At 34.5% G+C, this 25,500-nt stretch overlaps 1 protein-coding gene across 1 annotated transcript in view; it reads left to right on the forward strand.

Annotated features, from left to right (window-relative positions):
* LOC107506592 (cadherin-10) overlaps nt 1–7,854 on the forward strand; it is a 130,015-nt gene extending 122,161 nt beyond the window's left edge. Inside the window, exons 10-12 of the mRNA XM_016137284.2 lie at nt 1,347–1,455; nt 4,414–4,665; nt 6,994–7,854. Of these exons, the coding sequence (XP_015992770.2) occupies nt 1,347–1,455; nt 4,414–4,665; nt 6,994–7,484 (852 nt within the window). The 3' untranslated portion in view covers nt 7,485–7,854. The remainder of the gene's footprint in view (nt 1–1,346; nt 1,456–4,413; nt 4,666–6,993) is intronic.
* Nucleotides 7,855–25,500: the final 17,646 nt, after the last annotated feature.

Below are 25,500 nucleotides of genomic sequence, written 5' to 3' on the forward strand. Positions count from 1 at the left end.
TTTTTTATATATGTACCATCTTTTGGATAAGCCATTAGCCTTGCTTTTATTTAATCTTAAATTACCACTAACATTTCACAATGTAGTTATATTATATTTTAAAATGTATTTTTAAAAATTTTTAAAATTAAAATTTTTTGCTGCTATTTCTAGATAATAAACATTGGTCTTTGTTCGCCCCAATTATATTTCTTGTATCATTTTGAAATAAATGGTTAGGGTTATTTAATTAAATAAGGAGTGCCTCAAACTTACCACATCGTTATTTTTATAAGACACTTTAAAAGAAAAACAATTTAATACAGGATAGTTAAAATAATTTAAGTTTTTAAATTATTTTACATCATGTTTTAAACTTAAAATCCCCTTTTAAATCAACAAAATGTCAGTAACAAATATTTTCATTCAAGTATATTTGACCATTTTTATAGCTATGAGGACACATTTTTAACTATTTCTGAAACTCCCTTGCAAAATTAAAATATGAAAAAATATGTAAAATGTTATACATATAAGTTAAATACAAAGTAAGTATGTATGCAAAAAAATACATAGCTACAATACATATATATTTCTACAATATCAATTAATCATATCACATGTTCAAATCAATAATCTGATTATAGTATAAGGTGTTAATATATCTACTTTGTTACCAGATAGCTTCCTATATTGTGTGTTATCAGAAAATAATACAAAGAGTTATAAAATAAAATAACCCTTATAATATAACCTTTTCTCATAGTATGCATATGTTGAATTTAAAAATATATAATTGTATTGACAGTGCAAATGAAGTCAATTGTTACTGTTAAAGTAGACAATAATGTTTGTATTTTTTTTTTAAAAAAAGTTATGTATAGTGTAGTCTATAAAATCTTTAGATTTTTTTTTGAGTAGTTTTCACTTTTTTGATAGGAGGAAAGCCACAATCAAAATAATTTTCTAAATTTTTCCTACATTATATAAACTTTTCCAGATCAATGTTTAAATATATTTGAAATACACTACTCACTTCAACTGCTATACCTAAATTAATAAAACTGTAAAAAATATATTACCATTTATTATTTTGAAGGAATGGATAATATTTAAGAGAAATTGAGATTGACAAAAATAGAGACAGAGTAACACAAGCAGGAAGAGGGAGAACAAGAGGAATAGGGACTTTGTTAAAATCAAAGAAATAATAAAATAAACGGAATAATTCAAAGATAAATGCATGTAGACGAAAATCAATTTGCCTTTAAAATGTTTGAAATAAATTGGATATCAAAAATTTACATGTCGTAAGCAGATTATATCCATGGAATTTTGATGAATATGTATTTTTCTCTTTTCTGCAGCTAATACAGACTATAAGTGCAGTAGACAAAGATGACCCTCTTGGTGGACAGAAATTTTTCTTCAGTTTAGCTGCTGTCAATCCAAACTTCACAGTACAGGATAATGAAGGTAAATTTTAGAACGTGTTCAATATGATTTAAGCTGACATCAATGGGACATTTTCTTTAAAATAACAATTGCCATTTACTTGATGTATTAATTTATTGATCTTTGTTAAAAATTTTGTTTCTGTCAGATATTTAATGAGATATTATGGCAATTTCTTGCTTGATAAGATTTACTTTCTTGAATTTTAAAATAATCAAATACGTGAAAGAAATCTCTATATGGATCCTAATTAAAAGATTGAATCTCAAAAAAATATTTGAGAAAGGCTGAGAAAAAGCAGTTTTCTTAACAAAAAGGGTAGAACAAAGAAGAGGAGTGAGAAGAAAGAGAAGTAGCATATCAGCCTGTGAAGGGACTGTGCAAAAAATGCAGTTGCAAAGGCAAGATACACTATTTTCCTGTGTAATATATGAATTTTATAAGTCTCTGTGATCAAAAATACTAAAATTGCATGTTTTGCATTCTCAAAAAAGGTAAAAACATATCTTAGAGAACAAATATATGAAAATTGTTACTATTTTTAAAAAGTTGAACAGCTTTTTCTTTGGAAATAAGTATGGTAATTATTCTGGTCTAAATAAAAGTATGTAATTAAAGCTTTTCTCTCCTTCGTAAATTTATGTTAAACAATTGCATCAGCTAGTTTTTGTTAAAAAGCATACTCGTTTTAGAGCAACTAGATATTCTTAAAATAAATCTAACTGCATTGGCATATTTATAGTTCCATCATAACAGTTGTGTGTATGCTGACAGAGCCAGGTTGCTATATCACCTCTAGGTGGCTTTCGGAATATCGGAAAGTAGTTTAAGGTAATGGATAATTTTATATTGATCCAACTGTTACTTGAGATATATGATGTAGTAGGAACTTTGCACAAATCAGTCAAGAGAAGTGCATCTATCGGTAACACCTGTTTACTAAATTCGAGTTACTGAAATGTCTATGTTTTCTCTCCCTCTGGACACCAAAAATAATTGTGATTGGAAAAATCAACATACAGGTGGTGGTTAAAACACAAAATGTTCGATTACATTTGAATGTCAGGAAAACAACAGCCATCATTTTCATTACTGAATCTGGCAACCTAAACACAGAACTTAGACTGGACAGCCTCAATACTGAATTGACAATAGTATAACTCTTTCTAATTGCATTTTAATTTGTTTTCTATTCCTATTAAACTGAGCCCTAGATCCCAACCAAACCACCTCTCGGTTTTAAAAAGTAATAGAAATTTGAACTAGTACGTCTTACACAGTATTTCACAGTTACTGGGAAAACAACTCAAGGCTAATCTTGAATTTTGACAAACAGTACCATTTTCCTATGTTAGAAAGAGTTTCTGATCCAAAAAAAATTCATCAAAACAAGGATTGAAGCTATATAAATGTCTAAACTTATGACTAAATATAATACCATTAACATCTGATGGAATATTTGACTTATTTCTGCATAAATTCACTATTTTCTGTTATTACATGGATTTTGAAAGGAATTTCAGTAACAGACATCACCTTAATACTGCTCTTCTTGAGAAATATCTTGTTTTATATGCTCAACTTAAAAATCTTTAATTCTATATCATTTTTAAATTAATATCTCTTTTAAGATTCCCTCACTTTTCACTAAATTAGAGGTCAAACACATTATTATATGATGATTTTTTTCTGAATATATAACAAAATGATTTGAATAGACTGGTTAGTTTAAGATAAATCCTTATTTTGTTCTTCACTATATCAGTTATTGTAAGCAAATTAAGATTTACGAGCTCTTCAAACATTTAAAAAGTATAAGGCAAGGAGATTCTAAAAATACCCACATGCTTATAAAGGTTTATATTAGTGTAGGCTTAAGAATGGAAAAATTATGTTGTAATATTTCTTGGAAGATAAGTCAATATTGTAAAATTACGAGGATATTACATTTTATTTTTAAAATCTGGTTATGTACATCTTTTATTTTGCTAATCCACTTGCGTAGCTTATGTACTTAATTGATACAGTAAAATTTAACTTCTCACTAATAATTTAAGAAATAATTATTTTATGTTCAACCACAATACCTGTAAGAAATTGTTAGTTTTTTCTCTCTTGTTTAATTTAGCAGTTGGCCAACTCACTCTTATCTAGCTCTACAGGACTGACTAAACTTGGCTAAGTGCATTGGACAAATAGAGTAGGAAATTATCTCCAAGTATACATTGATTTTATTTTTTAATATGTATTGATTACAAAGGGCTAGAAGAAATTTTTTTTATTAACCCGCAACTCCCATTCACAAATCCTGGGTGAGTTAGAGCAAATAAATATCAATAGCAATATACTAGGTAGTAAGAAGTTGGCCTTTATTAGACCCCTTCTTCTCTCTGTGTGCCTATTATTCATTCCATATCAGTTTTCTTCCACCAATATTTTGAACTATACGTTTTTCATGTTCATGGGTGGAAATCAAAGCTCAGAAATATTAAATAACTTGCTCACTGTAGTTCACATATTAGGACTCATGAAGTTTCTGACTGTATTGATTTTTGAAGTACAATTACAATTGAAATGTACCCAATTATATTTTTTCATGAATAATGTATTATATGTGCATGTAGACATGCATGTACATTTGTAAATAAAAAACACTTGCTATGATTATTTTCTTGGTAGGCATATATGTTTTCTAAAAATTTTGAAAAATAGTATGCTATCTATGTAGTCTTGATAAATGATTGACTTATAAAAATTCACTGTTTTGAAAATCTAATATATAAGCAATCATATTAGATTCCACAAACTAATTTATCTTATCTATATTTTAATTATATTGTATGCATTTTATGGGAAAATTTATATCAATTTTTATATTTTGCATAAACATCGCTTTATGTGTATGTCAAAACCATGGTGATCGGGATGAGACAGAGGTACTGTTCCAAGCCATTTGTAATAATTTAACATTTATTTTAGATAACACTGCCAGAATTTTAACCAGAAAAAATGGATTCAACAGACATGAAATAAGTACCTACCTGTTGCCCGTGGTGATATCAGACAACGATTACCCGATTCAGAGCAGCACCGGCACGCTGACCATCCGGGTGTGCGCTTGCGACAGCCAAGGCAACATGCAGTCCTGCAGCGCGGAAGCGCTGCTCCTCCCTGCGGGCCTCAGCACAGGGGCCTTGATCGCCATCCTCCTCTGCATCATCATTCTGTTGGGTAAGGAATGTCAGAGCAAGTAGAGTTATTCCCTAGATTGCTTACTTTAGTGTGTTAGTAAATAAGGACTGTTGCTATTAAAATACCTCCTCCCAAACTAACCGCGATGTTTCAGATGGACGTATAACTTAACTATGGAAGGTCATTTATATTAACATATTTTATCTGATCCGATAAAATAAAACCTTCCTTTTATAAATAATGAAATTGAAAGTCAGGAATAGTCAAAACATTTTCCAAGGTTACGCAATCTCTGAGTGGCTGAAACAAGGCAAGGCACCTTGTTGTTAGTCACTATATGCATAGTTTTTCAGTAAATCTGAAGTTTATTTCCACATATTTTATGGCTGGATGGAGGCCTCACTATCTTACTCTTCTCTGAAATAATTTTAAAATGGTCCTTTATTTGGTTGACTTGTCCTTAAAACAATGATACTTGATTTTATAACCTAGAGCAAATTGCTTTTTAACTGCCTTTGAATTAAGAATCATGTTAAATTTACTCTCTAGTTTCATTATCTTAAAATTACTGTGAGTATTCTTATGACCCTAATCAAAAAACACTGTATCTGACAATTTAAGAAGCAGTGAAATGAACTTGGATTTTGGAGCTCACCTGTATAAGTTTTATTACTTTCATTATTAGAAAAACTTTTTTGTTGAGTGAGACCATTTGATAGATAAACCATCTGAGGTTTAAAATTTTTACATCAGAGGTTTATATGTGTAAATAAATACATAAATCTAGGCAAAAAAATGTCATATTTTCTCCAAAATTGAAACTTTCTTATTCGTTGCATTAAAAAAAGGTGTCGTTGCACTCTTGCGTAATAAGCTTAAAGGCAAGTAGTCTGACCATTCTGTATTAATAAAAGATAAAACATAACTTAATACTACTTTACAGGATAATTGTCAGCTTGAGCTGCTATAACAGTACCAGAGACACGTTGCGTAAACCACAGAAATTTATTTCTCCAAGTTCTGGACGCTGGGAAGTGCAAGATCAAGGCACTGGCTGATTCTGTGTTAGCTGAAGGTGTACCTGGTTTGCAAATGGCTATCTTCTGTTGTTTCCTCACATGGCAGAAAACAACCATCTCTGCCGTGTCCCTTTTAATCAGACAACCGATTCCATTCGTGAAGGCTCTTCCTCACTGACCAGTTACCTCCCGAAGACCTAACCTCCAAATCCCATCACACTGCGGATTTAGGCTTTCACATATGAGTTTTGAGGGGACACATTCAATTCCTAACAATAATAAATCACATATTGTTTAAATGTTCATTCTAAAGAGAATAAATATAGGTATTTCTTCACACATGTACCTGGTAAGATATTTTACCTCCCTTTCCTCATCTAATTGAATACACATCTGTTTCTCTAAATTGTCATTTTAAAGGATCATGACCAAAATGTGTGGGGATTGTGAATGAAGGTGAGAAATTAATATGACCAGGTGGAATTTGACATTAATATTTTTCTATTTCTTATGCTGTTACCATTATTGGGATTAAAGTTGCTATTGTTATTGATAACTTGTCATGGAAATAAGGAAATGTCCTTTCTGAGTGATACATATTTTTACCTGTGAATCTATACCTGTTTAAGATGTAGCTAGCCAAGGTTCATACGTGGTTTTCATAGTCAGTTTAATGTAGTAATTTGAATTCACTCTGCCATCATGTGATCTAACAATTAGTTTTGATCTCATGCATGATATATGTTTCTATGGAAAACTTCTAAACTAATAACATCTAAACGACGTGGTCTTCCCTTCCCCCCCGCCCCTCCCCCCAGTAATTAAGGCCTTTTACCAATGTAAGAAAAAATATATATCTAAATCCATCAGCAAAGCTATTTAAATAAAAACTAATACTCCATATCTTGTGAAGAATGCTGCCTTTTAAATATTGTATAAGAATGTAAAAAACATGAGCATATTTTTGCCCTTCTTAATTGTTATTCTTGAACCTGAATTCAATTTCTGTCTACTTTTTAGAAAACATCTTATGTTGCTATTTAATGCAAAGTATGATTACTATCTGTATAATAAGGAACTATCTTTAAACACTTCTTAGAAAAATAGATGAAATAAGTCACCGGATTTGAGAAATATTCCACATTGCTTTAAAAATAAACATACTGCTTTTAAACTCTATATATCCTACCGAAATCCTTCAACAAAAGTGGTGGAAGTACAAAATTAATCTTAAATATTAACCTGTCCAGAAAAGCCTATTGTTTAAACTCTATAGCATTTTTGCTCGTTATGTAGATGGTGTTTTAGGTGGACCTTTAATGGGTCTTTTTTTTTTTTTTTTCCTAAGTGATAGTAGTACTGTTTGCAGCTCTGAAAAGACAGCGGAAAAAAGAGCCTCTGATCTTGTCCAAAGAGGACATCAGAGACAACATTGTCAGCTATAACGACGAAGGTGGCGGAGAGGAGGACACCCAGGCCTTTGACATCGGCACCTTGCGGAATCCTGCAGCTATCGAGGAAAAAAAGCTCCGGCGAGATATTATTCCGGAAACTTTATTCATACCTCGGAGGACTCCTACAGCCCCAGATAACACGGATGTGCGGGATTTCATTAACGAAAGGCTAAAAGAGCATGATCTGGATCCCACCGCTCCTCCGTACGACTCCCTCGCAACCTATGCCTACGAAGGAACCGATTCCATTGCGGAATCTCTGAGTTCGTTAGAATCAGGTACCACCGACGGAGACCAAAACTATGATTACCTCCGGGAATGGGGCCCTCGGTTCAATAAGCTGGCGGAAATGTATGGGGGCGGGGAAAGTGACAAAGACTCTTAACCTAGGATACACGCTCTGTCGGAACAAGAGGAAGTAACTTTACCTACGCTGTCTCCACTTCACAATATTTGGTCTTCAGGAGAATTTTCCTGCCACTCAGCACAATTTTTTTCCCATTTACTTTTAAATTTGTTCATTAATTACATTAATTCTTTCCTGTAGGATGTCTCATGGAATAAATACGACATTTTATTTAATCACTTCCAAGAGCCAAAGCTACGGAAATTCAGTGTTGTCCATTTTAGGAAATAAAAGATAATTTCAGAAACACGAACAGGATAGCTCTCCCTTAAGTAACCTCACGAACAAGCCGCTTCTGTTAGATACATGTCTTGCCCTTGCAAATGAAGCTTTTAAAAAAAAAAAAAAAGATGAATAAAAATTTTAAAGTATATCCTGTTCTGTACATTAAATTTTAAAAAATGTACATGTGGTGTTAGTAGATGTGATATGCAACCTGGTATACAAAACGTTTGTGCAATTTCATTTCATCAAATTCTATCTGCTAATGTTTTATATTTATATTTTTGTATTTATTTTTAAAAAATAAACCAGTTTTTACAACTACCTTGTCTCCAGCTTCTTTTTTTTTTCCCCCCCTAGGAAGGAAAAGGTTTTTCTTTTTTTGTTTATCCATTAAATATCTTGGTACAAAATAATATTGAATGCAGGTAAGAATACAAAGTCATTGTATTTACTGTTGATGGGTCTAATCAAATGATTTAGGTAAAAATTATTTTTCGATTGAGTTTTGTTATCCTGTGCCATATAAACAACTCATCACATTAAAAGTAACATCGATCTATAGACCGCTTAAAAATTTGTCATTTAAGCAAATTTAAAACATGGCCATCCTTATGCTAAATATCCCAAAACATTAGCAATGCAGTAATTTTTTTCTTCATATTTACCAAAATAATAACTGATAGAATAAAACATTTTCTTATATTTGTAAGACATTTTTGCTATTGAGGTTTATAGGCAATGAGAATTCAGAAAGATTTCAGACTGAAGTAATCCTTTAATGGAAAATATACTTATTTCCCATGGTGACATTGAAAATGCCTTGTAATGAGAGTAATAATGCTAAATATTCCATTAAGATACAGTATTGTGATTATGTCAGGTTTTCAAAACTGCATTATATATATATATTTATTTATTTGTAATAAAGTCTACTTTTCTGTCAATTCAATAGAAAACAAACAAACAAACAAAAAAATACAACACAAAACTAGCAGTTAATTTCAGAGTACCTGAGATTCATGGAGGCCAGCTGCCACTAACTGGTCCCTCTTTTCACGAATTCCAAGCATGATTTATTTACGAATAGAGCACTTTGTTGGCCCTACACTAAGAAGTTGCATTCCCTGCTGTGTATATCATAAAGAATACCAAAGATTTGTGCTTTCTAATTAGTGCAAATGTTATGCTTTTGGAGTGAGTCAGAATGCAATATTGACATCCCTAATGCGGAATTAATTATTTCCATCTTCTCGAATGATTTTCTTTCCTTCAACTTCTATGCTAACAAGGCACACATCTCTCTGACCACAAACATTTTAGTTTGCATAGTAATTAATTATGAAAGAAAAACAACCCACGTGATCTAGTTAAAATTACAGTCACATTACAAGTTTAAGTGACACATCAGACCATAGTAAAACCTAGTTTGTTCTACTTTCTATATTCCAAAAACCCAGAAAGCTGTCAAAAGTTCAAAGTTTAAGGAGAAAGAAAGGTTTGACCATATATATTTTGAACTTAAGGAAGAGAAAACCCTTAATATCCTAGTAGTATTCATTTGAATAAAGTCAGCAAGAAATGGAAAAGATAAAGGCATATATTATGAGCATTTCTCATTACTTATGATTCAAAATGTAAAATATTCATTTGATTGAAAATTAGTTTTTAAATTTCCGGCATTACTGGACGTGGTTATATAGTGTAGTGGCTAGCATCTCTGCTTTATATGCAGAAGGCCCTGGGTTCACACCCCAGTGGAGCCACAGTCCATGGTCTACAGCCATGCCACCCTAAACAAGCCCGATGTCAGATCTCGGAAGCTAAGCAGGGTTGGATCTGGTTAGTATTTGGACGAGAGACCACCTAGGAAGACCAGGTGCTGTAGGTTTTAAATGATAAAAATAAATAAATACATTTCCAGCATTACCTATCTTATTAATATAAGATGTCAATAGTTAGAATTCTTACTTGAATATTTTTATCTTTATTCAGATAATTTTTTCAAACTGACATTAACTTGCTCTGTCATTTGTTTTATTTGTCATCCATTTTTATGAATTTTAGAGAACCGTAGCAGAGATCTCTGGCATTATGCAAACCAGTTTTCCAAAAATTCTCTTTAAGGAGATCGATTAGAAGGCTTCTTTGGTAATACAATAACTATATTGTACAGAAATCATTTTTAAGAGTACTGAAACAGTCCTTGGTAATAGATACTGTAACATTTTTGATAATGAACTTGATAATTAATTTCTTAGAGACTTGAAATTAAAAAGTATGCTTATAATGAACTGTTCAAACTCTCAACATCTCCCATGCATTTCTTCCAAAGTAATGCCCAATATAGAGATTATTTTATGTACTAAAATTTTTTACATGGAGAGTAAAAAAAAATATCTCTCAAGTCATGTTATTGATTTCATCATACAGCTGTGGAGCTTTTTATTTATTTGTCCATTATTCCTTCATTAATCAAATATTTTGAGCATTTATTATAAAAATCAAAGGATGTTTTAGACCCTAGAGATATAATAATAAATCATAAAATTTTTATTTATGTAATTCCTTTATTAGTGAAAATTTAAAAAATGGCAAAATGGTTATCGAAACACTCAGAATTTATAAGAAAACATATAACTTTTACTATTATTAACTTTCAAACACAAAATAAATTATTCTGTTATCTTTGTCATGTTTTAAATATTCAGATAAGTGTAAAAATTTTTTTCTAAACTTTCGATCATTAAAAATAGTGATTCGGTTAATCAATTTTCATAAGTTCTATTTTCAACCAAATATCAAAGTTTATATAATGACAATTTTATGCTCTTAAGCTGAACTTTCTCTATATATGTCAGGTAGATACTGTCACACAGCTGCAAGAGTCTCCAGACATTTTTTGGTAGATTTAAACATATAAACTATAAGTAAATAAATGTCTGGGATAGTGTTAAAAAAAAAAAAAAAAAGACAACCCTAAGATTTAGAATTGAAGGTTAGAGATAGCTACTTATCTGGGCTCATATACCGACATATCTACCTTGGTGCCCTTGTCTCTCTCTCTCTCTCTCTCTCTCTCTCTCTCTCTCTCTCTGTGTGTATATATGGCACCTTCATTGTGCCTTCATCAGCTGTACCCCATCCCTGTTGACCACTTGTTTTCTGGCATTGGTTTACCATATGTTGCAGCTCCCGTGGCTCATGGACTTTAGTCTGGGCTGGCGTCCTTGGGCAGTGCTGCAGCTACTGGTGGCCATAAATGGAACCTCCCTGATTCACATGCTGTCCCTCCAGATCTGTTAGAATTGCAGCCTATCCCCGAGATTGAAATAAAGTAGACCCGTGGTCTTCTCTTGTCTCCCAGCCAGGCAACTGGACCACTCCCGCTGCTTTGAAAGAGCACACATCGGCCCACAGAGAGTGTTCGGGGCTCCCACTTAGTCACAGGTCATTCTGCAGGTTGTAAATAGTAGAAGATAGTGGTGTCTAGTCATTTATTTATCTTATTCAGTGCACACTAGAGAGCCTGTACTTTCCCCTTTTCTTCCAAAGTTGTGCTCAAGCCTGACTTTATAGTCATCCTGGACCCTAATTTTGTCTTGCAAATCCCACATCCAAGAACTCAGACTCATTTCCTTTTTAAAAATATACACAGCATCCCACCACTTCTCACCATCCCCGTCTCCCTGGTCCAAAACACCAACGCTCCTTTTATGGATTTAGGAGCAATTAACTTCCTAACTGATCTCTCGTCACCTTGTCCCATTTACATTCTACTATCAGTAAGTCAAAGAAATATGTTCTAAATGTATTTTACATTTTGTTGCCTCCTGGTTCTAAATTCTACTCCTTCCTCATTTTACTCAGGTCAGATGGCAAAATCTTTACATCCTTAAGCCTCTGTACCCCTTTGACATCTTCTCTTACTTATTTACCCTTTTCCAGTCACTGACTCTTTGCTGTTCCTTTCTGCCCTCATGTGCTTACACTGACCATTCCCTCATCCTCCACCTTGTGTATTTACTTCCTTCAAGTTCCTTATAAAACATTATTTTTTCAAATTGGAGTCTTCCCTGTCCTCCCTACGTAGAGTTATGATATTTCTTTAGATTTCTCATTGCTCTTACACTGCATTTTTCTCCCCAACACCACCACTTTTTAATATGTTATACAACTTACTTATTTACTATTATTATTATTTTTTGCCTCCCTCAAATAGAATGTAAATTTCATGAGAGCACAAATTTTATCAGTTTTGTTTATTTTGATGCCCAATAAACAGAATTATGTCTGTTTAGGTGCTCAGTAGACATGTGTTGGAAGATTAATAAATACTATGCTATTGAATTTGTCACATATTATACTTAATTTTAAATATATGTACATATACATATACTATATGCATAAGATAGATCCACTTCTTCCTTTAGATAGTAAGCTACTCAAAGTAATAAGATTTGTCTTGTGATTTCCTTACTTTTTTTCTGAGATATATTTTTTCTTTCAGATTGCTATAGGATAAATGATAATTCACTAATAAGTATTTTGGCTAATTAGTTTAAGAAAGTAGAGATAAATCTTAAAGGACACAAATAGGAGAAGGTCAAAACATTGTTTTAAATGAAGTTATATTGCAAACGTGTTTGAAATATTTGCAAAGTGCTAAAGATTATGACAGCTGAAATTGACCTGAAGTAAATGCTAACAGGCAGAGAATGATTACTTTTTAAGATTCTGTTTTGAGGTCTGGGTCATGATTTCTGGGGCCTTACTAGTGCTGTGAAAAGGACAAATACAGGAAGTATTGATCAGGGAAGATTTTGAGGAAGATTATGATGAAAGGGAATGTTGAAATGGAGCAGAAGACCAGTACCCCAAGGAAAACTCTCATTCCTTGTTAACAGGCACTGGAGTTCAATTTTTCAATTTATTTGCTTTGTGTATTATTTTTTTTCATTTGTTTGTTTTCCACAGGTCATAATTACTGTGTATACAGAGTTCAATTTTTCTGATTACCTTAAAGAAATTTCGGTTGTTGAAATTGCCAACACATACCAAGTTACTGATACGCAAAGAGGAAAGCCTTCAAACTTACCTAGGCATGGTCTCTAGAGACAACCTTGTATCAAGAATCTACAACAAAACCAAGGAAAAAAGCTGAAAGAATTGATGTGAATGAGCAGAGATGCTTGGAACCAAAGGTACATTGATGGTTAAATAATTTTATAAGAAAAAGCCAGCAAAACCACATTTATATATATTTGATATATGTGTGTATATAACTTATTTTAATCCACTCAGACATTTATTGTGTATCCAATTTTTCTGATAATCTCATTATTTCTTTAAAGCTGCAAGTACAGTATTTACCTCCATGCTAAACTCATTATTTCATTCTAAGATATGGAAACCAACTCAGAAAAAGAGGAGAGAAAAAGAGGCTTTTGATAATTCTAATTAGTAAGAGCAAAAATAAACAAACAAAAAAAGCAATTAAATATACTTTGTGCAACTTTATTTTCTACTATTAATATAAATGGGATCATTTGAGCATATGCATAAAGTAGCACAATGGACATTTGACACTAAATTAAAAAGTGTATAAAGGAAAGGGTTCATGATTAATAAGGGCATATTTGAAAACGAGTAGCCTGTATGTGAAAACCCTTTTCTCCAGCTGTGGAATTATCTTGAATTTGGAACATGACATTTACAACTCCACAGGAAGGATATAGCACAACAACTTCATTCCCCAATTGATCTGCTCAAACCTCCTACACGATGTGGAATATTTAGAAGCATTCCTTAGACTCCTTCCATGATCTTTCCCTCTCTGCTTTTATATTCAAGAGGATTTTAAAAAGTGTTTTATCAATGTGTAAAATCCATGCCACTGTATTACAGTTTACATTTGTTCCCATTATCCCGGCTACTAATACAGCTTAAAATAATTCTCTCCTAAATGATTTTGTAAATGTCATGTATTTGTGAAAAACAGTCAGACTTAGTGATTGATTCTACTTCTGGCATATTCTACTTTTATTATATAAGAGCAGGATCTTAGCATTAAAAAGTCATTTGTTTGAAAATATATTATCCTTTTTTCCCAGCTTTATTGAGATATAATTGAAATATAACATTGCTTAAGTTTAAGGTGTACAACATAATGATTTGATACATGTATATATCTTAACTACATAACTTTCAAATTTCTGTTTTCAAAGAGTTTCATTTTATTGTAAGTAGAATATTACTGCATTTGTAATAACTGAGCATAGAAAATATTCAAAAGGGCATAGGTATTTAAGTTCCAACATATGGAACAACCTCTGGCAGGTCTATGTAATTTAAATTAAAGCAACAATTTGATTTTTAGTCTACATTTGATTAAACACTTAAACCTGATAGAATGCTAGTTCTAAGCAACACATTGGACACCTAAGTATTACATAAATACTTACTGAGTGATTGATTAATCTTGGCATTCTAATACTTTGTTTTCTAATTTTGGCACTGAGCAAAATGTCAGAATCCATGCCTCCCCTACTCTCAACCAAAAAGGCAACATGTTTCATTCATATTTGAAAAAGCATATTCTAGAAATGTCACAGTAACCTTTTAAGATGACAGTCTCTGCCTAGGAATTCTTGACAGCAGCTATGCACAATTATGCCAGCTATATATTGAAACTCTCTTACATCATCTTCCCAAAAGTGAGAACCTGAGCAGATAGTGTTTAGGTGACTGGGTGGAAGGAAATGCAAACTCGATGCACTCTTTTATAAATGTTATTTTTGAGCCAGAAATAGAAAAAGTAGAATTCCATTTCTGGGTTATTTATCATCAATCGAATAATTTAAGCTATTTAAAGATAACCATATTGTGTCTCGATTTCTTTATCTGTGAAGCTAAAATCTCAGTGCATTGCTAATACAGAATATTGAACACAATTAACTTGATGCATTTCTTTGTATAAATTTTTAAAATTTTGTTGAGAAGTAAGAAAAATAAAGACAAACACAGAGGTTATTCTCCAAGTCGCCTAAAATATAATGATGCATCTTTAAAGTGGTAAACATAAGGACATAAAATGTCAATGTTAACAATATCTTTAATGTGTTTTCTTGGAAAATTTATCTATGAAATTATAAGGCTGTGTCTAATTTAGGATAATATTAGTGATTGATATGACAGAGATGATAATGATAGCAACTAAAATTTATGAGCCTATCATAAAAAATGCTAACATTTTTTAAAGTGTTACATATACTAACACATTTAATTGTCACAATGACTCTGTGAAGTAAGTACTATTATCTCTATTTTACATATGAGTAAACTATAAATGATGATTAAACAAAATTTCCCGAGGTTCTACTCTTGTTACCCAATTGATCTGGGACACGCAAGAGATGCACCTCTAAGGTTAGTGCTCTTAAACCCAAGCCTACTGTTAGTAAGGATAAAATAAAAAACCTTTCTATCTCCAGGTAGTAATGACAGTGAGAAGATTTCCATGTACAGTGTTGTTATGGAGAATGAACTTTTTAATTAAAAAAATACAGTGCTCTTTGAACCATACACATTTTGCTTTAGCTTCATTATCTGGGCCACCATCTCAGCCAATAAAATCTTAATAATCATTATCTCTAAACTATTTGCTAGTGGTTTGTCCTCTTGATAGTTCTAATATAAATGAGTCATATTACACAATCCACTCTTGATCGGTCGCCACTGTGGGAGACGGAGAAAAGATTAAAAAAAAAAAAAATCAAAATGGTAAAGGGAGCACTTATCTTGTACGAGGATGTGAATGACATTCTCCTTGATGTTAAAGGCGTATGAGTTCCCTGTAAGTACCTGCAAGGCAGGCAGTCCTTGGAGTAGGCTGGTGGCTGGTACTGAGGTGCAAACACCCAAGGACCATGGAATAAGCAGTGTTAGAGCTTGGGGTAAAATATCTGTCCCTTTTGGGGAAACATTTATTGTGTAAAAGTTTGAGGAGCACCTCTTTGAGTAAACCATTGTTCCTCTCTATAAGAGTGGCTGCTTGGAACTGGTAAGCAAGGTGGAAATCCACAAGATTCCATGTTCTAGAGCCTATGACTGAGAGCGTGGGAGGTGAAATGGGTACCTAGATTTAAACCTAAAATGTCTGATGGACCAAAGGGGATGAGCAGTACCAACCTGGTTGAGAAGATGACATGGTGGGATGCAGCAGAGTCCAGTGAAAGTACCGATGCTGGTGGTCGCATACCTACTAGCTCCAACAAGGGGCAGCATCAGTCTGCTAAAATCAATTTGCCTTCATGAATAGGATCTGTCACCCAGGGGCATATGTCTCCACTTGGAAGCCTTCCAGAATTTTGTGTGGGATCAAAGAGGGCAATTATTTGCCATCACTTTGGCTAGAGGTGAGGTATCCCTGTGCCTGTAGACCCAATCAGTGAGTACTGTCACTCTCCTATGGACTGATATAATACCGGCCCACTCTGCCAGTGGGTACAGCATCTCTGGAGGAATATTTGTATCTAAAGCTGTGCCTGTTACCCTAGGAGTTAGCTCAAGTGGGGCGTTGGAGCAGACGTGTCGTTGGGACGAGGAGGCTGCAATATCATCATAATGTGCTTCTGGCATTTGTTGGTATGCGTGTGTAGAAACACATGACTATAATCAGCATATGTTAGTTGGCTATCTTTTTTCGAAATGGAGGCACCATGAGAAGCTTTCCTTGAATTATGAAATTATCCTTTTGTTGTTGTTCGGACCAGACTGCAAACCCATTGGCTACCACATGGGAGTCAGTAAAAACGTGTGCCCTTGTGAGTCTCATTTTTATGGCTTATTGTAGAGTCATTAGCACTGCCACCAATTCTGTTGGTTGAGCCAAGGAAGGAGAGCTCTACACACCTAGGGATAGGCTGCTATCGGAGGTGGATGTTTGGTCCGAAGCCCTTGAGTTACACTTAATCTAGAGACTCCATGAGGTGTTGCTGGTGCCTGCTCAGTCTTGTAGGCTGTGGGATGTTCCCTTGGAGAATTTAGAAGGGTTACCTGAAATTACTATGACTTGTGTTACTGTGTCTAATAGAGCCAAGAATGTCTGGTTATGGCTTTGGTCCCAGTGGACCACCATAGTCATAAATGGGTGATTATCCCAAGGATTTGGGACAGGCTCCAGAGAACCTTCCGGTCTATAGGGAATGCTCCAGGAAAGTTGTTTGGGATAGAGGGAGTCTTGGAACCCTCTAAAAGCTTATAGTGTCTAGACCATTAAGAATGGACTCTGGCAGTGAGGCGACTGCTTGTTTCAAAGACAGGAGCCTGCATTAAGGCAGCCCAGGTATAAGCTCACTGGGGATCCTTACTGGTGGAGATGCCAATATAAGGAGCTGTGCTGCTTTAAATTGTCCGAAGAGTTAATTTCAGACAGGATTGGCATGAGAGCTTCAGGACCGGGACATGGGAAGGCTGCTCTTTGAGGTTATGTGTGAGGCCTGAAACCCAAGGGCTGGCATTGTGGTTGTGGGCCTTGGGACTACAAAATCTGGGAGCCTGGGTAAAAGCATCTCCTTCATGGAGGGCCACCATGGAGGCCCTTCATGGCCTCCCAAGTACCATGGGAAGTTCCCACAAAGTAGAGGAGTACAAGGCCTGTAATTTTGGAGGAGGGGACTTCCTGTAAGTAATCCAATAAGATTTCTTTCTTTTTTTTTTTTTTTTTAAGTAATTATCAAGATGAGCTTTGGTTCCAAACCATAAAAATCCACATAAGCAAGGGAATTCTCCATCTGGGGTTCTAGGGCTGGTGCCTTTGGGATTGGACTGACCATCCTCATTAAGAGCCTCAGTTGGGGCTTTGAGATCATGGGTGGCAGCAGCCTTTGCTTTACTTCTGGTTGACTTAGTCCTGGGTTTGCTTCTCACGGGTGGGGCTTGGGGTCACCAGTGTCTCTCAAGAATTTGGCCCTCATTCTTTGAAGATCTTTCAAATGGTTATGCATCTGGGGTCCTTAAAAATATCAACTAGTTGCTTCACTTCTGTGGCAGTAACAGCCCAGAGACAGTATTAAAAACTCAACAGTCAGTCAGCCCACCTTTTTCCCCTCTAGCTGTATACCAGATTTTTAAAAAATAATTTTAATTTCAAGACAAGTAAAGTTCTGAGTTTAGTATCTAATTCTCTACTATAGCCACTGATCTGACCTCATGCATGCCCACTGGCAACACTCGGTGGGCTGCTCCTCTCTGCAGGGTTTCCCAATTGACCTCACTGGGATGGGGTCAGCCTCCAATGGCGCCAGAATCATTAGGGCTGGTCCCTAGGCCCTGAGAACAGAGAACCAGCGCTTTGGCACTTTGGTTTGCCATGACGTAGAGCAGTGCCCTGTGCGCTCCTGTAGTTAGCGAGGAGCTTATTAACCTCTCGGGCACTTAAGAGATCTGGCGCTAGGTGCTCTGGACATTTGTATTGGGCAATTATTTCTGTAACATATGCGCCAGGGTTGAGACCATGATACCCACAGGGTTGGGAGAGGACATTCAACAGCAGCAAAGCATGCAGCCACTGGAGGACGTAGGACGCCCACCCCCCGTGCCTTTTGCAGGAAAGGGGAGTCTCTCTCTCCTTCTGAGGGCACGACCTGAGGCCTTTATGCAGCAGCCCACACTTGGGCAGGGGTTGCCACTCTCGTGTCCTGGCCATTAACTAACACAGTGTGATCCTGCAAAAGTCTCAGCCAGTTCTCCTAAGCGTTGGCAGCTGTGTCCTTGCTTGTAGAAGGGAAACACACCCGAAGCCTAACATCCCCTGGGGGACTTTACCCTCCCCCCACCACTGGGCGCCAGTGGTAGAAAACCATCTATGGCGCCAGCACTCCAGAGTTCAGGAGGACTCTAGTTGCGTTTTTCAAAGTCTGCACTTCAGGATGAGAAGCCAAGGTGAAACTTGGCACAGTCAGTACAATGCAGTGAAAAACAGCAAAACCAAACCAGCAAATGGCGGATCCCTCCCAGGTAGAATTCCCACCTGGGACACAGGAAGCCATTTACACAGTAAGGGCATTCCCTCGGTCCATCTGGAATATGGTGGGCAATATCAATAGATTTATTGATTTTAAAAATTAGGTTCTAAAAATAACTTCTGAAAGAGTCTTCGCATTATAGCTTTATATGTTCACTGTGTTTGCTTTGTGTTCTTCAAGAACAACTATATCTCTACTTACAGGTAATACTATTTTTATAGTATTCTGTTTCTTAGTCATGCTAAAGGTATGGAGTGTGCATGTGCGTGTGTGCGTGTGTGTGCGTGTGTGCACCCATGCTTGTGCGCGCATTACTCCTTATTGCTCTTATGCTTTTGGGGGGAAAATATGGGAGAAAATCATATTCAAGCAAACACTATGTTCTGTCAGAGCCAAAGTTCTTTTGTATATCATTCTTTACAACTAAAGAACTAAGGCATTTTCTGATTGCTCAGTAATGCAGAATGCTAGTAAACGTAGATATTAATGAGATTTTTAATGTTTTCTAAACGACAAGCCCTACTGTACCTTTTATTTGTTTAACTTTTGAGTATTGTTAAGGCTGGCTAAAAGAAAATTAAAATCAAATTATTTTGGAAAGCAAAACCATCTTTCTTTAGAACTAAATAAAATTGCTATCATTAAAATATATCAAAAGTAGCACAAAGGAAAAACAAAATATGTCATATGCAAGTTTATATTTTCATATATTAATCAAAAGATCATGCAGAGACATGGCAAAATTATTTCCTCTCTGTTTCCAGTCTCAATTTCATCTTTGCATAAGAAGGCTTTGAACTAGATGATTTCTCTTTCAACAACTGTAGTTTTATGCCTAATATCTTTAATTGCTTTTTATTTCCAAAATTACTTTTTGTTCCCGTTTCATGTTTCCAATAGTCTCTTTTTTATTCATCTTTCCGATATTATACACACAAATGCACACACGCACACACATTACTTCTGATTGTTATTGGTGGTTTACATTCCTCATCGTCTTTCATTATACTTGCCTTCCTCACATGTCATGTGCTCATTTTTAATGCTGATGGATTTTTGTTCTACTCTTGCTAATAACATCTAACTGCATCTGAAGGAGGAGTGAAGGACTAAGTCCTATCTTGTGCTCTTTTAATTAAAATTACAGCACTATTTTGAAACTTTTGTTTCAACTTACCATGGAAAACATTTTTCATAAAATATGTTAATAAAGTAGCATATACTTGAACTTCCTAAAAAATGTTTATTGAGTGCCTATAATATAACAGGTGCTAATCCAACGTGACGTTCTGGGTATAAGGATTGAGCAAAGCAAGCCAAAAGCTGTGTCCTTATGTAGTTAACATTCTACACAAGTTTATGCACACACACACATTTGAAAAGTTTAACTTTCAAATATTTTATGAAAAAAATAGTTGCTCATGTGATATGTTTGATGTTTCTATTTACTTTCATTTCATTTAAACACATTCATTTGGGGCCCACTAAAATGGTTTTGTGACCTACAAATAAACTGTGGCTATCAATCTGAAAAACACCCTTTTGATGAGGGAGGAAGGGCTTGATCTCTTTGATTTTTCTTCCACTGGTTTTCCTATAACCCCAAATAATTTCTCATCACCTCTATTCCAGCCACTATACAACCCACAGCCCGCAACTGGAACCGACAGGCATCCTACAAATGGTGTGTGTTGGAAGGCAGATTGGGATTAACAAGAGGGAACACAAAGACATACCTGAATTTCCACTTTGCTGATACCTAGTTATTCATGTGAGCACCAGAGAGCTCCTGTACTTACTTTGCGATATGGCATCAGTTATACTTTCTTTTCCTCAGTGAGCCAACAAGGCTAAGGCTAAGATCACTCAATAAATTTGCAGAGATGACAAGGCACAAATAATATAATTTCCCCAGCTCATCCTCTATCATCAATGTGTGGCTCCTTGTCTCCTCCCATTGTGGGGGGTTTTGCTAAATATACACAAAGTATGATTCCCACCCCAATTAACACATATAACATTTTCACTACTGTTATATGTTTCTCAATCTTATATGTTATATGTATGTAACATAAATATTATGTTAGTGATAGGTTTTTCGTGGATATCATTTATCATATTAAGAATATTACCTTCTATACTTAGTTCACTGCAGGTGTTTATTATGACTTTTAAATTTTGGCAAATGTTACTTCTATATTCATGAAGATAATCATATTGATTTTATTCTTTATTCTATTAATGCAGTAAATTGCACTAATTGATTTTGAATATTGAACACATTATCTAAATTATTTATAGATATCAACTCATTTAATCCTCATTACATCTCAGTGAGAGAGGAACCCAAGGTCACTCAGTAAATTTGTCAAAATAAGATTTGATACTGTGAGTTTAACACCTGAATCTACGCTCTTAACCACTACTCTATTTAATAATAGTTTTGCAATTCAGTCACATGCATGCAATCATTCGTTACTCTCATAGAAAATACATACAATAAAAATTTATATTCCAAATAAAGTTACATAAGCATTTTGAAATTTTCAAATGGTATAACAATATACCAAAGGCCAAACTCTTTCTAAAAAATCTCTAAATTTGAGTATTTGGGGAACTAAGGTATCTTATCTCTATTACCTTCTTAAGCAAGAAATAACAAATGTCTTTTCTTGGCAGAGATCTCATTCTTGTCAATTCTACTTAGTATAATGATGAGAGAAACAATAATGTTTAAAGACTCTCTGTTGGTTTGACAAGCATTTAAACACGTGAATACATTTAAATAATCTAATGATGATTATTTTTTCAATGTGGAAAGTTAAAAATCATAACAGGTCAGCTCTTTTGAGGAATTTAATTGAATTATTTTGTTCTTTGGGCCAGTTATCTATTGCCGTATGTGAACATATTTTTTCCCTTTGATAAAAGTAATGTCAAAAATACCACATGATTACAGAAAATGTAAAATTGAAATGAGTAACTACACTTGTTTTCTTTTTCATATTAAGTTAAATCATTTTTGAGAAATTTTCCTACATCAGTCTTGCCCAGTAAAAATATTAAATGAATTAAAATGAAGTTATTTAAATTACTTTCAAAGTACATTTTATAGGTATTTATTTTTATTATAAATAACATTTTACCTTGTGTTACATGTTATTTCAAAAGTACAATGACCTGCATTGTTTCAGTTGATCTCTAATATCTTCTATAACTGGTAAATTCTGTTTTATATTCATCTTATTGGCCATATTTCAATGGCATCTGCCTTCTACTAATTTTAAGGTGTTTATTCCCCTACCGATTCTCTTTCCAGGATAATTTTTGTCAGCCATTAACCCTTAAGGATATTTTACATATCAGCTAATTTTTAAACATCGCTGAGTGCTGGTCTCGGTTTCCGTAAGAATTTAGTTCAAAGGTCATGGTTTTAAAGACAGGATGAAACTGAAATCAGGCAGTTTCTTCCTCCGGTCAAAATCCTGACTCCTTTTGATTTCTGTCATTTCTGTGGTCCTGTCCCCAAGAGGAAGTGCAATGTGTCGGGTCACTCTGCTGGTCTCAATCTGACAAATACTACTTCAGTCTTGAGGAGAGGACATCTCTCTTCCTAGTAGGATGCTCAGACTGGAGCATCCTGCCAAAGTAGGTCAGGGCTCCCACAAAATAAGCTCTAATGTATTCATAGGCACCCATAGACTAGTGTGGCAGAGTCCAGAAAGATATCCATAACATCCATATTTTTCTGCCTTAAAACATGTCTTCTTCAATTACTCAGCTCTGGTGTTTGCTATGAGTCACCATTGTATACCATGACCTTTTGTAAGGTGAGCTGACACTTGTCCTCTTAGATTTGGCCTCATTTGGGGTCGAGTTTAACATATGCTTAAAAAGAATCAGACTTATGGGAGAATAGAGAACAAAATGGCTACTTTACCTGGGGATGGTGAGTATTTCTTAAAGAAAATAATGGGATTCCATCCGAATATTGTACAAGAGTCCTCCCAGCGATCAGAAATGGTAAAATCTGATGGGAATGCAAAATGGTCCCACCACTGTGAAAGGACAGTTTGGCATTTTCTTATAAAACAAATATACCCTTACCATTTGATGCTGCAATTAAGGCCTTTTTATTTATCCTAGTGAGTTGAAGACTTATACCCATAAAAAACCTGCACAAGGGTGTTTATAAAAGCTTTATTCATAATTGCTAAAACTTGGAAACGACCAAGATTTTTTTTTTTCAGTAGGTGAATGGGTAAAGTGCGATATAGTTAGACAATAGAATATTATTCAACACTAAAAAGAGATTATTTATCAACTCATGAAAAGACTTGGAGCAGCCTCAAATGCATATTATTTGGGGAAAGAAACCAATCCGCAAAGGCTACATACTATATGATTTCAACTACATGATAGTCTAGAAATAGCAAGACCATGGAAACAGTAAAAAGATCAGTGGCTGTCAGGGATTGGGGGGAGGGAGAGTGAGATGAATAGGTGGAACAGAGGATTTTTAGAGCAGTGAAATTATTCTGTCTAATACTAAAGTGGTGGACACATGTTATTGTCCAAACCAATAGAATGTAAAACACCAAGAGTGAAGGCTAAGGTAAACTATGGACTTGGGTGATTATGATGTGTCAGTGTAGCATGATCATTTGCCACAAATGTCCCATTCTGGTCAGGGAATTTTGATAGGCTGTCTTGTGTGTGAAAAAGGGGTATATGGGAGCTCTGTACTTTCTACTCAATTTTGCCGTGAATTTTAAACCGTTCTAAAAATTGAAGTCTATGTTTTTTTTTCAAAGAAGTGTTAAAGCTATTTCAGCAAGGGAAAATTTCTGAATCAAATATACATTAAGATGCGTATCAGCGTGTGAGATGTCTGAGAGACCAGGCTCTGATCAACATCATATCATTGAGGAAAATGTAACAAGGCAGAGAAAAATAATTTTACTAATACTCTATAGAATATCATGCTATACATATTAGTCTAAATAAAATTGTCAAAATCTGAATTTTTGACCAAAAAAAAGTGTTAGCTTTATATGGCTCAGTCTAATTTTGGAAAGTTAATACTGATTTGTGGCTTTTATAGGAGAGTGAGGTACCCCTGCAATTTCGCCAGGTTGGTTTTCAGTAAAATGGCTCTGAGGAGCATGAATCCAGTGTCCTATTGGTGTTTTGCTGAGAGTTCTTTCATGTATGTGTGTTTTTTAATCATTTAAACTTTTTTTTTGTTTTTTGTTTTTTTGGTTTTTTTGTTTGTTTGTTTTTTGAGGAGTGTATGGAAGATTGGAGTCAGAGGTGAAATGCTTGGAAAATTAAAAAAATGGGGAGAGTATTGTAATGGCACTAGGAATCCACTCATCCAACATTTGGTTTCTTTAATTAATATATATTCAATAAATATTTAGAGATGATTTTTCTAAAGAGACATTTACTTATATACTAAGGTGACTAGAAGTCTCAACTGAGAACTATGTATGCATGGATTCCAGGCATCGGTCAGAGAATTAGCTGAAAATCATGAGCTATCTTTTACTCCATCTAAGATGATATACTATTCTCCAGAAGCATTGGAGATTCCTGGGAAAGTGAGATCTGGTTTACACTTTCGAAGTAATTTTATCTGCTGTGAAATAAATTGATTAGATGGGCATGTTAAAGAAGGCAATGGATACAACGGTGGATGCCATAGAATAGGCCAGTCAAGAAATGATAAATATGGAACTAAACGGTGGTGATAGAAATGGATAGTGAAGGAAATTTTGAAATATTTAATATAAAGTATTGGGAAGAACACAGTAAAACAGATTAAAGAAACGTGAGTGGATAGCTTAAGTGAAGGAGATAGGATTAAAAGAGGAAACAAAGAATACTTTGAAGTTTTGTGCAGGGAAATCGGTGAAATGTTGCTGCCATTCCCTGAGGAAAAGAAACAAAGAATCAAGAAAAGAAGTGCATTTTCAAAAAATCTCTTTATTAAAAAAAACAAAGTATGTAAAAGAGGGTACAATGCTCAGGGTACTGAAAAATAAATATGTCCTTATTTATTTAGTATAGCTCCACAACAGAAATGTGGAGATGGTTAAAATATTGCAATGAAATAATAAAGTCAGAAGTATATACACTCCATTTCTCTCTTAACATCCAAGAATGGACCAAAAAGGTATTTCACAAATAAGAATAAATCTGTAGATGTCACTTGACAAAATACTGAGAGGAACTCTAAAATTCAGGAGTTGACATGCTCGGATCTCAAACCGAAAAACCACTTCCAGAATCTGAACAGTAGATAATCGCTGCAAAAGTGTAGTAGCATTAGAGAGTGCCAAGCTGAGTCAGTGCATACAAGATGCAACATTGAACTTGGACACATTTGTTGTCAAGGTGACTAATGGGGAAAATAGGTTTGGAACACTTAGACCATTTGAGTTTCTCCTGCTTCTACTCAGAATGAGCAGTACTGGCACTTGATCTTGAACTGGAACAGTGAGCGTCCGCCCTGAGAATGAAGAGACAGAATAACGCTCTTAGAAGCTAATTATACCCAAAAGGGAAGGAAGAGCTCATATGGAGAAGAAATAACCCTGGTACATACTTCGCGGAAGTTGCTTTCATTCTATTTCATACAACATCAGGGAATAGACCATAGCAAATTAGAACTGAAATAAAATTTAACGACGACAACAACAACAATAATAATAATAATATAAACAAGAGTCACCAAAAATTAG

This window comes from Rousettus aegyptiacus, unplaced genomic scaffold (assembly GCF_014176215.1).
Source record: "Rousettus aegyptiacus isolate mRouAeg1 unplaced genomic scaffold, mRouAeg1.p scaffold_m13_p_8, whole genome shotgun sequence".
Classification (NCBI taxonomy): domain Eukaryota; kingdom Metazoa; phylum Chordata; class Mammalia; order Chiroptera; family Pteropodidae; genus Rousettus; species Rousettus aegyptiacus.